The 16,998-nt window shown below is 46.8% G+C and overlaps 1 protein-coding gene across 1 annotated transcript in view; it reads right to left on the minus strand.

Moving 5' to 3' along the window:
- LOC310779505 (uncharacterized protein) overlaps nucleotides 1-10,160 on the minus strand; it is a 38,276-nt gene extending 28,116 nt beyond the window's left edge. The window contains exons 1-10 of the mRNA XM_083640036.1: nucleotides 10,106-10,160; nucleotides 9,452-9,574; nucleotides 8,746-8,838; nucleotides 8,547-8,581; nucleotides 7,102-7,246; nucleotides 6,776-6,916; nucleotides 6,022-6,111; nucleotides 5,832-5,866; nucleotides 3,919-5,270; nucleotides 3,088-3,179 (exon numbers count right to left, since the gene is read on the minus strand). Of these exons, the coding sequence (XP_083496162.1) occupies nucleotides 3,088-3,179; nucleotides 3,919-5,270; nucleotides 5,832-5,866; nucleotides 6,022-6,111; nucleotides 6,776-6,916; nucleotides 7,102-7,246; nucleotides 8,547-8,581; nucleotides 8,746-8,838; nucleotides 9,452-9,505 (2,037 nt within the window). The 5' untranslated portion in view covers nucleotides 9,506-9,574; nucleotides 10,106-10,160. The remainder of the gene's footprint in view (nucleotides 1-3,087; nucleotides 3,180-3,918; nucleotides 5,271-5,831; nucleotides 5,867-6,021; nucleotides 6,112-6,775; nucleotides 6,917-7,101; nucleotides 7,247-8,546; nucleotides 8,582-8,745; nucleotides 8,839-9,451; nucleotides 9,575-10,105) is intronic.
- Nucleotides 10,161-16,998: the final 6,838 nt, after the last annotated feature.

Raw genomic sequence — 16,998 nt, forward strand, 5'->3', positions numbered from 1 at the left:
CACTCGGACCAAAACTTATAAAAACATAGATTTTTTTTTCTTTAAACCCGCATTTTTTTACGTTTTGGTCCCAGACGAAATGTTATGCGATCTCTCCCGTTTCTAAATATATCTGTAACGTTTGGTTTGAACCAGTAAAACTATTTTTATACGCATTTTACGAAATGTGCATGGGAAAATAAATGGCGGATGAAAAGATCTGGTACAGTGCTGAAGCAGGAAGTAGGCGGTGACTTTGCCTCTCTATTGCGGTTACATCCTTAGGCTGACAGCTCCTTTAGACAGACCCGCCTGACTTGAGTACCATTATCAATATCAGTTTATAAACGTATGCAAGTGATGTGAGGAAACCTACCCGGTCCTCGTCCCAGGACTCCCTACTGATTCAAGATTCAAGATTTTTATTGTCACTCCATGGTACAAGTATTTACGTGTGAAATTCTTGTGCTGTGGACTCCGTTTACAACATAGTGCAAATATAGCAAGGCATTTTCACATTTTCTGTTCTTTTGTAAATTTTATTTCCATAATAAACCATTTACAGAGTTTCATTATCGGAAAACTCTGTACATGGTTTAGCCCGGCATCTCTCGGCCTGTCTCGGAGGGGAGTCCCCGGATGGGGGTCCTTTGCTGGGCCCCTATAGCACAACGACCTCACAAGGTTCCTCCTCAGCCAAGTCACTGAGGCAATCCATGTGGCGATCCATGTGTGGATTGCCACCATATGGTGGAAAGGTTTTCTTGCGTTCACTGGGGGTGAGGGGACGCCGCTGTGTCCCGGCCTGGCCTTCTCTCCCACGCCTTATGTGGGCGGGGGCCGGGGCGGGGGGCATCGGTGCTCTTCATCACTGGTCGAGGGCTGCTGGTTGGTTTAGAATCAGCTTACGTAGGCGATAGATTAGCTACAGCCTAAGGCTGACCTGTTATAGTGTTCAGGCAAAGATCAGACTAGAGCAGAGTAGGATAGGCCAGATTAGGCTGTAGATTAGCTAGATCCCCTATGTCCCAGTTAGCTCTGGTTAATTAGAGTAGTCAGTTGTCTGATCTTCTCCCCCCCCCTCTCTTTCTCTTTCCCCCTTCCCCCGCTCCTTCCCTTCTTCCCCCTTCCTGTTCTCCCCTCTCCCACATTTCCCACTCCCCCCCCACCTCCTCTCTTTCCATGCTCTTTCCTCCCCCACATCCCACCGCCCCCCCCCCTTCTCCTGCTCTCTCCTCCTTCTCCCCCCCTCTGCTCCTTCTCCTTTTCTCCCCTATTTTCCCGAATCCCTGCCACTTCCTGCTCTCCCCTCTCTCACATTCCCCCTGCTCTCTTTCCCCTGCACCCTCCCACCTCTCCTTCTCTGTTCTCTCCTCCTCCACATTTCCCATTTTCTCCCCACCCTCGCCCAAATCCGGGCCCGTATCCTACTCCCACCCCTCCCCCAACCCTAGACCCTACCCTGGCTCTCCCTCCCCTGCACCCTCCCATCTCTCCTTCTCTGTTCCCTCCTCCTCCACATTTCCCATTTTCTCCCCACCTCCTCCCTCTCACATTCCCCCTGCTCTCCCTCCCCTGCACCCTCCCACCTCTCCTTCTCTGTTCTCTCCTCCTCCACATTTCCCATTTTCTCCCCACCCTCGCCCTAATCCGGGCCCGTATCCTACTCCCTCCCCTCCCCCAACCCTAGACCCTACCTCTACCCTGGCTCTCCCTCCCCTGCACCCTCATCTCTCCTTCTCTGTTCTCTCCTCCTCCACATTTCCTATTTTCTCCCCACCTCCCCCCTCTCCTCCCTCACATCCCCCCGCTCTCCCTCCCTCCTCCACTCTCCTGCTTTCTCCTCTTCCCGGTGTTTCTTCCTCTTCCCCCCTTCCCCCACTACTCTAAAGCATAGTACACATTCTACTCCAAAGCATGGCACCCACTCTATCCCCTCCAATAGTTCGCTGGTTAATGCTTAGAGTAGTCAGTTGTCTGATCTTCTCCCCCCCCCTCTCTTTCTCTTTCCCCCTTCCCCCGCTCCTTCCCTTCTTCCCCCTTCCTGTTCTCCCCTCTCCCACATTTCCCACCCCCCCCCCCCACCTCCTCTCTTTCCATGCTCTTTCCTCCCCCACATCCCACCGCCCCCCCCCCTTCTCCTGCTCTCTCCTCCTTCTCCCCCCCCTCTGCTCCTTCTCCTTTTCTCCCCTATTTTCCCAAATCCCTGCCACTTCCTGCTCTCCCCTCTCTCACATTCCCCCTGCTCTCTTTCCCCTGCACCCTCCCACCTCTCCTTCTCTGTTCTCTCCTCCTCCACATTTCCCATTTTCTCCCCACCCTCGCCCAAATCCGGGCCCGTATCCTACTCCCTCCCCTCCCCCAACCCTAGACCCTACCCTGGCTCTCCCTCCCCTGCACCCTCCCATCTCTCCTTCTCTGTTCCCTCCTCCTCCACATTTCCCATTTTCTCCCCACCTCCTCCCTCTCACATTCCCCCTGCTCTCCCTCCCCTGCACCCTCCCACCTCTCCTTCTCTGTTCTCTCCTCCTCCACATTTCCCATTTTCTCCCCACCCTTGCCCTAATCCGGGCCCGTATCCTACTCCCTCCCCTCCCCCAACCCTAGACCCTACCTCTACCCTGGCTCTCCCTCCCCTGCACCCTCATCTCTCCTTCTCTGTTCTCTCCTCCTCCACATTTCCTATTTTCTCCCCACCTCCCCCCTCTCCTCCCTCACATCCCCCCGCTCTCCCTCCCTCCTCCACTCTCCTGCTTTCTCCTCTTCCCGGTGTTTCTTCCTCTTCCCCCCTTCCCCCACTACTCTAAAGCATAGTACACATTCTACTCCAAAGCATGGCACCCACTCTATCCCCTCCAATATTTCGCCACTATTTAAAGCATGGCACCCATGCTCTTAGTATTTCGCCACTATTCAAAGCATGGCACCCACTCTTCCCTAAAGCAAGGCACCCATAAGCTCTATATGTGAACATGTGCTTATTTGGCAAAAGGACTCACTACTAAAGGCTTGCAGCCAATTAAATTAGGCATAGTTTGGTTGCTAAGAAATTGGGGTAGGAGAGGAGGGGGGGGGAGGAGGGGAGGCGCTCTGGCAGAGGGGTCGAACCTGGCATAGAACGCGTTGAGTTCGTCTGGAAAGGTCGGTGACGCGTTGGCTTGTTGCTGTTTTCCCCCTTCCCTTGCTGTATTTCATGCATTCTGTGAGAGGCACAAGGCGGCAGAGAGAGAGAGAGAGAGAGAGAGAGAGGGAGAGACAGAGAGAGGATAGGGGAGAGAGACAGGGAGAGAGAGAGAGAGAGAGAGGATAGGGGAGAGAGACAGGGAGGGAGAGAGAGAGACAGAGAGAGAGGATAGGGGAGAGAGACAGGGAGAGAGAGAGAGAGGGAGAGACAGAGAGAGGATAGGGGAGAGAGACAGGGAGAGAGAGAGAGGGAGAGACAGAGAGAGGATAGGGGAGAGAGACAGGGAGAGAGAGAGAGAGAGAGAGACAGAGAGAGAGGATAGGGGAGAGAGACAGGGAGAGAGTGTGACAGGGGGCAAGAAAGAAGAGCCAGAGAGAAATATAAGAATCATGACCACGTTAACACATCTTTATATTGATGCTCTCGTCCAAACACACACACACACACACACACACACGCGCGCGCGCGAGAGAGTTCCAGTGATTTCGCTTTTTGAAGGCTGATAGCAATACACTTGGCTAAGAGTTGACATTTTGTGTCCATATTCACCATCTTAACATTTGACAATTGTCAAGTCATCGGGGTGGGGGGAACATAATAATAATTTGAAATAACATTTGGACCATCAAGGGACACTAAAACTCTCCACTGAAACCCACACTGACTGACTCACCATAAAATAAAAGACCAGTCTCGGCCCAATGCGCGGGCACACAAACACACACACTCTCTTCTCTCTCTCTCTCATCTCTTACTTATTGGCCTGAGACGCAGAGTTTGGATTTTCAATGCTGTTGCCGTGGTAACCGCATCTGAACCAGATGTAGACGGTAACAGTTGCTGGTCGGCCACCGGTGTCCTCGTGGCACTCTGCGGTACAGGGGGCCACATGGTCTGCTGCATCTGCATGAGGTTCACCTGGCCCGGGATCGGTGGAGGTGGATAATACTGGTCCGGGATTGGGGGAGGTGGATAATCAGGGATGAACACTGGAGGCGGCATGTCGTAAGATCCGTCAGCAATGCCAGCATTGCTTGCCAGCAGGATGTGAGGAGCAGGAGGAGGGAGAACTGCAGGCCACGGCATCTGCAGTGTCTGATTCATCTGCTGCTCCTTTTGGCCTTCAAGTCCAACTGTCGATTGTTGAGTTTGACTTTGATCCCGAGCTCCATTGCCATCGTTGCTACCAAGGACCACAAGGTTGGGTCGGTATGGGTCCACGGCACGGAGCCGAGTGGTTTCCACGGGTTTCGGATTCACCACCGTTTCTGGTTTACGATCAGGGACATCAGGCTGATGTTCTGGAGCCTTGGACTTGGATCCAGTGCTCTTAGCAGCTGTGCCTTTAGTCTTTACTTTTGTGGCAGCTCCCGCCGCAGCCACCGTGCCCGTTTCGGATGTCTGCTCGGCTGCGGTGGTTTTCGCTTTGGGCACAGAGACTTTTGCTTTAGTGACAGACATCGCATCTTTAATTGAAGCTTTGGCAGAAATCTTCTGATTGCTCGTGTGTTTGGGGGCAGTTTCTTTCAGGCCTGTGGGTAAAGACTTCAGCGGGTTTATAGTTTTTGTTTTAGGCCTCTTCCTCAGCTTCTCCTCCTCGGCCGGGTACTCCTCCTCTTCCTCGCTCACATCTTCCAGGTCCATCAAAGCGGCCGGGTACTCCTCCTCTTCCTCGCTCACATCTTCCAGGTCCATCAAAGCGCTCGCCATTGCCGCCCCCATTTGGGGGCGGCAATGTTTCTTGTGTTTCTTGTGTTTCTTGTGTTTATTGGGGGTGTCTTTCTGTTTGCATTCAGGCGCTGCAGCATTGGCCTGGGACTTCTTTGAGGCAGAAATCTTCTGACCGGTCGTGTGTTTGGCCGTAGGCAGCCTCTGATTGGTCGTGTGTTTGGCCGTAGGCAGCTCCCGATTGGTCGTGTGTTTGGCCGTAGGCAGCTTGCGATTGGTCGTGTGTTTGGCCGTAGACAGTGGAGTTTTTTTCGGGTAAACGGGTAGAGACATTAGAGACGAAGGCGGAGGCATAGGAAGCAGAGCCTTTTTAGTGGCGGTGGTGCTGGTTGTGGATTTCTCGTGATGACTTTTGGAGACAGTGGAGCAGACAGGCTTTCTATGGATAAGAGACAAAGTTGGATCAAGGAGGAAAATGGCGGTAGGCAATTCAATGGTCATGGTTTGTATTTCCCATCTTTTGAGTTTTTTTCTTGGGGAAAAATGGAGTGGGGGATTCTCACTTAATTGTTGTCATTGTTACATGAAATGTAACACAACGCATACAGAGATAGATATGAGAAATTTTGGCATGTTCTTGACCGCAAGATCAGATTGATTGCATTGGTTTTTTGACAATCATCCCGCGACCCCCCAACTTTTAGAACTTTTAGATATATAATTTAATAATTTATGTTATTGGACATGTGTGTGAATTTTTGTCATAATTAGCATGAATTAGTGAGTTACTGTATGACCAAAATGTCTTTTGTGAGGTCACAGTGACCTTGAACTTTGACCCCCAAAATCTAAATCTAATGAGTTTTCCTTGAGTCCAAGTTGGACATTTGAAGAAATTCCCTCGGGGCATTCCTGAGATATTGGGTTAATGAAAATGGTACAGCGGGGGGCAAAAAACAAAAAACAAAACAATATTAAACATAAACAAAAAATAACTTACTTTCCAGAAATGTTTTGTTGGTTCTCAGAAAAGCTCTGTAGAAAAAACAATAGACAACATGTAGTTTGGATTATTTGGAAAAAAATATATATTGCCAACCACTCAAACATATATGTACATTTCTAAGAAAGAAAGAAAGAAATAACAAAAACAGAGTAACGTAACACAGTCACACGACTGTGTGTTTTACCTTAATACTGATTGGAGTTCCTAAAATGGATAAGTACTTGCTCCTGAGCGACGCCAAGGCATATTCCTCTCTCTCAAAACACACAGTGGCCTGCACACACACATGACACAAGTACAAATTATTACTATACAGGGTATATGCAGGAATCGTTAAATTCAATTGCCTTTAAAATATATTTTAAAACCTCAATGCCACTTCCCTCACATCAGCGATAACGGTGTGAATCACAAGTTTCATCATGATACGATATTATACAGATACAATATTAATTGTATGGACAACAAAACAATATTTGCTGATATCACAAAGTCTGCCACGATGCAATTTTGATTCAATTCAAGGGTCATGATATGAGAAGATATATAGATATATAGAAGATATATATGCCCATTTTAACACATCAGCAACAACATTTAATAACTCATTAAGTTATTAAATTGAGTTAAAGTTTCAATTGCCATTTAATGGCAATTGAAACTTTTTAAGGGCCTTAATTTCCCCTAAATTGATTCATACACTTTTAATACTTCTCAACACCCGGCAGCAGATACCCTGCTGTCAGGACCCTCTGCTGACTACATTTAAATTGTCAATCGAATGGCAAAGGGTCATGGAGGTCAAGAGAACACTTTTTGTGAAAAGCTTTTTTGTGTAAGACCGATGAGTTGATGAGTGGATTGACACAGACAGATGAGTTGAAGAGCAGTGGATTGACACAGACAGATGAGTTGATGATCAGTGGATTGACACGTACACTTTGATGCTCCCTTAGCATTAAGACTGCGGCGGTTTTGCCAAATTGTTCCACGGCAGAGACGACTTGTTTATGAGACAAAAAATGAGGTATCCCCTGCAGCGTCACCAAGCTGCCAACCTGGGTAGAGGGACTAGTGGGCTGTACATGGAGAGAGAGAGAGAGAGAGAGAGAGAGAGAGAGAAGGAGAAGGTGGGGAGAGGAGAGGGAGAGATTGGTTACTGGTTATTGTCAAATTTCACCAGCTCCATTTCACACATACATACCTTAGCCTTTATGGAGCTCTTCCCCAAGCTAGACATTCCTTCTGACGACAATTTACTCACCACCTTCTTCCCTGCTGATGAAGATGAGGAGGCAGAGGAGGGTATCTTTCCTGCAGCAGAACGAGGAGACAAGCAGCGTTTTCCTCCTTTAGAGGAGGAGGAGGAGGCAGGGTCACGCTGCGGGGAGCGGGAGTGAGACCGGGACCTGGACAAATGATACATGTACAGTTCAGCATTTCACATGGGAATACTCATGAACCACTAGCTCTATATCAACATCATCAATCATTTTATTGCCGAGTAGCGATATTACATAATGAGGAATGAGCGTCGCGGCACTTTTGGGTTGCGAGCCACCAGTTGTGAACCACTGATCCACTGATGATAGTAAGGGTGGAACTGGTAAGGAATGCCAGGGTAAACCAGAAATGCCTCCGCTGTGGTGAGAATTGACGTTTACCCTTAAATAAGACGAATAAACTAGTATTTAAAGTTATAACAATGATTTATTACAGAAACAAAGAATCTAACACGGCCCCATGGACCATCCAACTTGTACTTACTCCCTAAGCTTCCCTAAGCAATGGTGATCCCTATTGGTCATTCAAAGCTCTTATAGACAGGAAGTCATACAGGAAGACACTGTGCTGCAGTCACAGTGCCCCCTAGCCTCAGGAGGAGTAATAGCAAGACAATAACACGATTTCAGACGGACAAGCCCGTCTTTATTGTCACACGAACACTTCAACACATGCATGCGGCCACAACACACACTCATGCTGACGGTGGCCGGTGAAATATGTCCTCTGCATTTGACCCATCCAGGCTTGTCCTTTCCTCCAGGGGGCAGGCCAGGAGCAGTGGTCGCTTTTTCTTTCCAGCGCCCGGGGACCAACTTCAGATGTTGTCGTCACTGGTCGGATGACGATCTTCTGCATGTTTTTAGTGGGGGGTTATGTACGGAGGAACTCCCTGGGGGGTACGGGGAGAACATGCAAACCTTTCAAGATAGCCCACCTGGGCAGTAGGCACTGAAGATATGGGGGGGTCACAACTCCAGCGCCCACAGCGTCCCAGGCGAGAATCGAACTCAGGACCTTCTAGATGTGAGGCGACAGCGCTACCGTCTGCGCCACCACATTATCAAATAATCCATTATATATTAATGCAAGTATATATTTGATTAAATCTCCCTATACCGCCAACAGGTCAAGTTGCAGTTTACATCCATGTTTGTCCAGATTCATAAAATGGAAGTTATCACTGTATTGTTGTGTATGTCAGTGAATACTTTCCAGTGAGAAATATGCTATCTTCACTTTACAGAAGAGTACAGAGGACTGATGGAGAGCTTTGTCACATGATGCACCGACAATCACCTGAAACTAATGAGCTTGTGGTGGACTACCAGAGGAACAGTCCAGTATCCTGACATATCGGGTTAACGAGAATGGGACGGCGGGGGCAAGAAACAACAATATGAAATAATAAAAACACAAACTTACGTTCCAGAAATGTTTTTTTGGTACTCAGAATAGTTCTGTAGACAAAACGACAGAGACATGTCGTTTAGATTATTTGGAACAATTTGAATATTGACAACCACTCAAACATATTAATATGTACATTTCTAAGAAAGAAAGAAAGAAAGAAAGAAAGAAAGAAAGAAAGAAAGAAAGAAAGAAAGAAAGAAGTGTGTTTTACCCTAATGACTGTGACTGGATATCCTCTAATGATGAAGTGCTTGATGTTGGCCGCAGCCAAGGCATCTTCCTCTCTCTCAAAACACACAGTGGCCTACACACACACACACACACACACACACACACACGTATTACTATACAGGGTACAGTATATGCAGGAATCCTTAAGTTAAATTCAAGTACATTTTTTTAAGACCTTTTCAATATATCAATGCCACTTTCGTCACATCAGCGATAGGGGTGTGAATCACAAGTTTCATCACGATACAATACTATATAGATACGATATTATACAGATTTTTTGGACAACTTAAACGATATTCACCATCACAAAGTCTGCCACGATACGATTTTGATTCAATTCAGGGGTCTGCGATCGATAAGACGATATATGCCCATTTAACACAATCAGCTACTAAATTTAATACCTCATCAAGTGGCAATTAAGACTTTTTTTAATACTTTTTAAGGGCCTTAATTTTCCCTAAACTGATTTCTACACGTTTAATACTTTTCGACACACGGCAGCAGATACCCTGCTATAACTGTCAGGACCCTCTGGCAGCAGATGCCCTGCTATAACTGTCAGGACCCTCTGCTGACTACATTTAAAAGTGTCAATCAAATGGCGAAAGTACATGGAGGTCAAGGGAAGACTTTTTGTGTAAAAGATATGAAGAGTTGATGGATGGTGGATTGACACGCACACTTTGCTTCTTCTTTAGTAGTAAAACCGTGGTAGTTTTGCCAACTTCCTCCATGGCATGGACCACGTCTTTGTGAGTCGCACAGTAAGGAACCCCCTGCACCGTCACCAAGCCTGGGGTGGACTGTAGAAAGAGAGAGAGAGAGAGAGAGAGAGAGAGAGAGAGAGACAGCGAGAGAGAGAGAGAGAGAGAGACACAGAGAGAGAGAGACAGAGAGAGAGGGAGAGAGGACAGAGACAGAGAGAGAGAGAGAGAGAGAGAGAGAGAGACACACAGAGAGAGAGAGACAGAGAGAGAGAGAGAGAGAGAGACAGAGAGAGAGAGAGAGAGAGAGAGAGAGAGACAGAGACAGAGAGAGAGAGAGAGAGAGAGACACAGAGAGAGAGAGAGAGAGAGAGAGAGAGACAGAGACAGAGAGAGAGAGAGAGAGAGAGAGAGACACAGAGAGAGAGAGAGAGACAGAGAGAGAGAGAGAGACAGAGAGAGAGAGAGAGAGAGAGAGAGAGAGAGAGAGAGAGAGAGACAGAGAGAGAGAGAGAGAGAGAGAGACAGAGACAGAGAGAGAGAGAGAGACAGAGACAGAGAGAGAGAGAGAGAGATTGGTTACTGGTTATTGGTCAAATATCACCAGCCCCATTTCACACACACACATACCTTAGCCTTTATGGAGGCACTCCTCCCATCTGTGGCGCTCTTCCCCAAGCTAGACTTTCCTTCTGATTTACTCGCCACCTTCTTCCTGGCTGATGAAGATGAGGAGGAGGCAGAGGAGGGGTCTCTTTCCTGCTGCCGAAGGAGGAGAGGAGGAGCGTTTTCCTCCTTTAGAGGAGGAGGAGGAGGACTTCATCTTGGTTAGCTCGGTCAGTAAGGCAGGAGCCAAAAAACTAACCATGGCATCCAGGTCAGACTGCTGGTCCAGAGAGTGGACAGCTAGAGGACGAAGACAAGACGGCACGTGACATTTAAAAGTTAATTAATTAATAAGGATGGCACAATGACCGGGACAGCATGTGTATATATGTGTATGTATGTGCATGTACAGTATGTGCACATGTAAAACGATATTAAACATACATAGATATTAAATAAAATAATAATAATTTGACCGTGATGACCATGTCGGGAGTCATTTCAGGTGCCCTGACGTCAAGCCAATGAGCTCATCCCAAGAACTAACAGAGCGTGGATGGAAAGACAACACCTAGAAGGTGCGTACTTTTTATTTGAGATTGGTGCATGTTATGAAGCCTCTGGGAGGCGAATGTGCAGGATTCCCTGATTACAGGGGGGATCGAGCGAATATAGCGGAATTCAATATATTGCAATAGAAAAAATGTTTTGTGGAGCAGAAGAATGAATGGTGAAATCACCTCCATTTTATTCTGCTGAAACGATCACAAATGAGACACTTGATCATGTCAATTTCACAAACTCAAAAGTAAAAAGTAAAAAAAAAAAGTATCGTAACGCTAGTAGATGCATTTAAAAGTCTGGTTTCTCTCACATGCTCTTTCCAGCAGTTTCTTGGCAAGTCTCTCAGCGCTGGTGCCGTTCTGTTGGTGGCCGGTTGATCTTTCTGTCCGTCTCTCGGGGCTCCTGGAGCGAGAAAAACGCCGGTGAGAGGAGGAGGAGGGAGGGTCATGCTGCAGGGAGCGTGAATGAGACCGGGACCTGGATGAATAATACAGTTCAAAATGTTACTCTGGAATACTCATGGACGACTAGCTTTATATCAACATCATCAGAATAATTTTATTGCCAACTGCCAAGTAGGTAATGAGATTAGGAGGAATGCGGTCAAAAATATACAGCTTCAGTCTGAAATGGACACAAAATTTAGACGTCCTAAATGACTGACCTGCGAGTGTGTCTGTGTGGAGATGGTGAGTGGGCCCGGTGCGTCTCCCTCATCTGTCTCCCCGCTGAGCCACAGCCATGTCGAGGACTGGGCGAGCGGGAGCGAGAACGGGAACGAGAACGGGAACGGGAACGAGAACTGGAAGAGAAGTGAGAACGGGAGCTGCTTCCATGTTTGGGTTTTGGCTTTTTTTCTTTTTCCCTTTTTTTTTTAAATATTTTTTCCTGATTTTTTTTATCCTATTTTTATCCCCCATTAGCGCTAATTTTAATTTGTTTATCCTGGTTGCTGCTCCACCCTCTGCTGATCTCGGGGGAGCCGAAACTGGCTCCATGCTTCCTCCGAGACATGGGCAGTAGCCAGCCGCTTCTTTTCACCTGACAGGGGAAGCTTCACCGGTAGGACATAGCACGTGGGAGGATCACGGTATTCCAACGAGTTCCCCTCCCTCCGAACAGGCGCCCCGAACGACCAGAGGAGGAACCACTTCAGCAACCAGGATATTGCATGTTTTGGTGAAGGGGGTTTCTATATGAAGGAAACCCCCAGGGGGCACGTGGAGAACATGCAAACTCCACACAGAAAGGCCGTTTTGACGATCCCACCCAGGCGGTGGGCACTCGAGGACATGCTTACGGGCACGCACTCCTTCAGCGCTCACTGCGTCCCAGGTGGGAATCGAACCCAGGACCTTCTAACTATGAGGCGACAGCGCTTACCACTGCGCCACCGTGCCCCTTGGAATTCCCCGTGGAATACTCATGGACAATTAGCTTTATAGCTGTGTAGCTATGCTCCAAAATGCACTGGAGATGATCTGGCCGAGCCAAATGCCGCTGCACTCGCCTGCGCCAACCACTGGAAAGACGTGATATAGAGGACGGCCGGACACGAGGAAGAAGAAGAAGCTTTATATCAACATCATCAGAATCATCTCATTGCCAACTGCCAAGTAGGTAATGAGATTACGAGGAATGCGGTCAAAAATATACAGCTTCAGTCTGAAATCTACACAAAATGTAGACGTTAGACCTAAATGACTGACCTGCGACTGTATCTGGACCTCTGCGGAGATGGTGAGTGGGCCCGGTGAGTCTCCCTCATCGGTCTCCCCGCTGAGCCACGGCCATGTCGAGGATTGGGCGAGCGGGAGCGAGAACGGGAACGAGAACGGGAACTGGAACGGGAACTGGAACGAGAACGGGAGCTGCTTCCATGTTTGGGTTTTCATTTTATGTACATAAAATGTTAGGAGGAAAACACTCAATAGTGTAAGCCAACACCACCATCGGGCTAGTAGGCAGTCAAAGTATGGGAAATAAACTAGAGAGGCGCCTCTATATGTCTTACACACGGTGCAAAATTGGCAGCCATGGACCACAAGTACAGATTAAGTTAAAATGAGAACGAGAGAGACCATTTAGATGCAACACAGATTAACACTCAGAGGTGGTTACAAGAAGGGGCGAATGTCCCTACCCTAACATAGCACCCGTAGAAAACGCACACGGACACGGGGAGAACATGCAAACTCTACACAGAAAGAACCTGGGATGGACCGGGGTCCGAACCCAGGACCTTCTTGCTGTGAGACAACAGTGCTGCTAACCACTGAGCCAACACTACACTATAACATTATAACATCACAGTATAGAAAACAATACACATACTCATATTTACCTCTTATAGGCCACAAAAGGCCAGACCATAGTGACAGTAAAGAAACAGCAGGCCACTTTATGTTGTGTTCACACTTGATGCATTCCGTCCCCAGACCACCTTTTCAATTGGACGCGGGAACGGTTCAATGTTCACACTAATGGTACTTTGGGGTCAGTTTGGGGTCAAGTGTGCTCGGAAACGACCCCGGGTACCTGATGTACGAAGTTTTTTCAACTGGAGGTATGAGGAATTTGCCTCGGGTGTTGTTAATGAGCGTAGAAGACTAGCCGTCAGAAATATACAGTATATATATATATATATAGACAGAAAATTAAGAGGTCCTAAATCATGTAAAATAAGAACAATGGAAAAAAGTAAGATGCAACATAAAAATAAAAAATACAATTCTCGTGAGAGAATGTGTATCCCACTGACCTGCGACTGTGTCTGTAGCTGTGTGGAGATCGTGAGCCGGCCCCGTGCGTCTCCATTGTCTTCCTCCCTGCTGAGTCACGGCGACGTCGCCGACTGGGCGAGCGAGAGCGGGAACGAGAGCGGGAACTGAAACGAGAACGGGAACGGGAGCGGGAACTGAAACGAGAACGGGAACGGGAACGGGAGCGAGAGCGGCTATAGGAGCCGCTTCCATGTCTGGCTTTCTGCCACCGTTGCTGTGTACTCTGGGAAGAGGAGGTGGAGGGCTGGGCGTCTCTACCTGTAGAACTGGAGAGAGTGCCGGAGGAGATGAGGATGGACTGATGAAGGGGAAATGAGCTAAAATTGAAGAGTGGGAGGGCATAATGTGCGAATGGGGGAAGGGGAACGGGCACTGCACTAGATGTGTAAAACAAAAACTTACAATCAAAGAAAAGTGTAGGCTATAACATAAAAAATAAAGAATAAAATAGAAAAAAATATTCTGTATCCCACTGACCTGCGGCTGTGTCTGGAGCTGTGCGGAGATCGTGAGTGGACCCGGCGCGTCCTCCTCGTCTTCGTTCCCGATGAGCCATGGCGACGTCGAGGACTGGGCGAGCGAGAACGAGAAGGGGAACGGGAACTGGAAAATGAGCGAGAGCGGGAACGGGAGCCGCTTCCATGTCTGGATCTCTGGCGCCGTTGCTGTGAACTCTGGGAGGGGGGGGTGGAGGGCTGGGCGTCTCTACCTGAGGAACTGGAGAGAGCCGTGGAGGAGAGAAGGATGGAGGGGAAGTTAGCTCAAATCAGCAGGATATACATCAGAAAATATATTTGGCCATTTAGTGTCCGTCTGACACGTGTGCTATCTCACCGTCCCAGTTGGAAAAACAATGCAAACACATTTAGTGTTAACTCTCTAAGCAAGCAATTCACAGGGTAACGGTGTACAATAAGGGCATATTAATCAATTAGTTCCTGCTTATTAAGCATTAGTTAATGCTTATTAACTAACCCTTATGGTTAGTTAATCCTAACTTTTAACTAGCCATAACCTTAACCATTAAGTAAATGATTAAATAATGTACGAATTCATAAACATGAAGAGCATTAGTGAATTATTACTAGACATAAGGAACACTCTGCCAAGCTTTGTATCATCATTACAACATCAGTAGCATATCAGACAACTGTAAACCGTTTTCAAGTCATTCATTTAGTTTGACAGTGATTGAGAGTTGATTTGAGTTAAGGTGTGTGGACCAGTGATGTCATTTGTGCATGAATGACATCACTGGTTCACAATTTAACTCAAATCAACTCTCAACAACTGTCAAACTAAATGAATGACTGCAAAGCTGTTTACAGTTGTCTGATATACGACTGATAATGTAATCTCTATATACAATTGGGTATATGTGGACTTTGTTTGTTGCAACTTCTGTGTTCGGCCACAGGTATGCCATTTCACGTGCGATCGGGCTGAAATCTTCAGGGTGTGTAAAGGGCAACCGTGCAGGTGACCTGATGGGCTGGATTTTTTAATTAGGCTAATTAGCTAATGGTGTGATGTCATCAGTAATGATGTCATAAGGGTGCACACACACACACACACACACACACACACACACACACACACACGGAGGCATTGTGACAAGACTGATCAGTGATGTCATAGGAGGGCACCCACACGTCACACACACTGATGATGTCATCAGTGATATCATAATAAGGCACACACACACACACACACACACACACGGAGGCATTGTGACATCACTGATGCAATAACATTTAGTGAGCAACACACACACAAGGGGGCATTGTGACATCACTGATGCAATAACATTTAGTGAGCAACGCGCGCGCACGCCAATAGGGTAGGCGAGGCTGATATATATATATATCCCAATTTTTTTTAGGCTGGCATCAGAAAGTGCTCTGCGCCTGTCAAAGTTTTACGCAGATGTTTAGGTAAATGATAAACATTTAGATCAATGTAAATTTACCTAAACATCTGCATAAAAAATGGACAGACGCAGGGGCCCTTTTCTTTTTCCTTGATAATAGGCAAAGAAACACCTGGCAGAACAAACCTGAACATCTTTCCTGAATCGTTGGGGTCGTCTGGTAAATCCAGCTTGTATAATCTGCCCAGGAGCGCTTCATTTTAATAAAATATCAACTTTTTGGTTCCTACTGCAATTTGGTGGAAGAGGCTATGCAGATGACAGGTGAACGCAAATAACACTTTTCTGCTCTGAGTTGAGGTTCTTTCAACTCCCATTGAAAACAATTACAGGCTGCTAAACCGTGCTCTGTCTGATCGGGGCCTAATGAAACCCTGTTTTTTAAGAGTGTAGAACGAAGAACTAAAAGGAAAGGAAAAACTGACCATTTTTGGAGGAGTTTGCAGTTCTTAAGGTGACGGCTGGTGTTCTGGTGGGAGATCCAATCCTAGAAGCCACAATAACACACACAGCATTTAGACAGGTGTTATGGTAACCATCATCACTACCACTATCACCTTCATTATCACAACCACCACTGCTGTGGTTATCTTGGTTTACAAATATATTTTATTCAACATCAAGCAGTCTTGAAAAGTTCCTTCATCTGTTCCTCACTGCTGGTCTCCAGTCTGTCGTGCATAATTAAAAAGATACAGTCCCCAAATGTCAAATACTGTTTCTCTGAACTTGAAAATACAAGAAAGGAATTGATAAATGTCAGACAGCACAGAAAGAAAAAAAGAAACAAAAGCAAACTGCAGCCATTTTAAATGTATACTATGCAACTATTTCAATAACAATCGCTAAGATGTTCTCAGAGGGATCAGCTCAGCACAGTGGAGTCAGCGTGGATTAAACAAGGAAGTGCAGCACCTTCCCAGAACACTCCAAACAGCTGTTTGGAGCTTATATCTCCAAACAGTAGGTAGGTGTAGGTGTGTGTTTATTTATGCCTTTATAACATGAAACTATCAGAAAAACACTTTCAATCCCTGCGTTTTACTGTTTTTCTGGCACTTTGCCAGTCTCTCTCCCCTTGTATTGTCAAGCTCACTCGACCACATAAACACAGAACACAACAAAACAATGTCTAACCATGAAAATACACACATGGGGCTGCATCTGTCCACATAAACACACTGCCACAGTATTTTGTGCGTCAGAATTGATGTTTCTGAGGGGAAACTTTTCTATAAGGATAAAAACTTTTTTTTAACGAAATAGTTGCATAGTATACCTTTAAAATAAAAAAAAACCACATCCGCTGGGAAAAACCTTAAAGCCGAGCGGGGAGCTTGGACATTAGGTACAAGCTAAAGACAAGTGGGGACAGATGAGGCTGTAAATAAGTGCCATCTGTGGACAAAGTTATAAAGGAAGACCAACAGCAGATTAAAAAAGTACATTGTCTAATACAGACACAATCATTAAAAAATATATTCTTCTTGGGTTCTTGATAATGGGCGGTTCTTCAGCAGTGTCTTGTTGTGAAGTTGTGTGAGGATCAGGACAAAACAAGAACAGCAGAAAATATTGAGATGGTCGGTGTTGGGGCAAGGAGTGGAAGGACATGTACCAGGAAATGAGGGGGGGGGCAC

The sequence above is a fragment of the Poromitra crassiceps genome (genome assembly GCF_964638095.1).
Source record: "Poromitra crassiceps genome assembly, chromosome: 7".
Classification (NCBI taxonomy): domain Eukaryota; kingdom Metazoa; phylum Chordata; class Actinopteri; order Beryciformes; family Melamphaidae; genus Poromitra; species Poromitra crassiceps.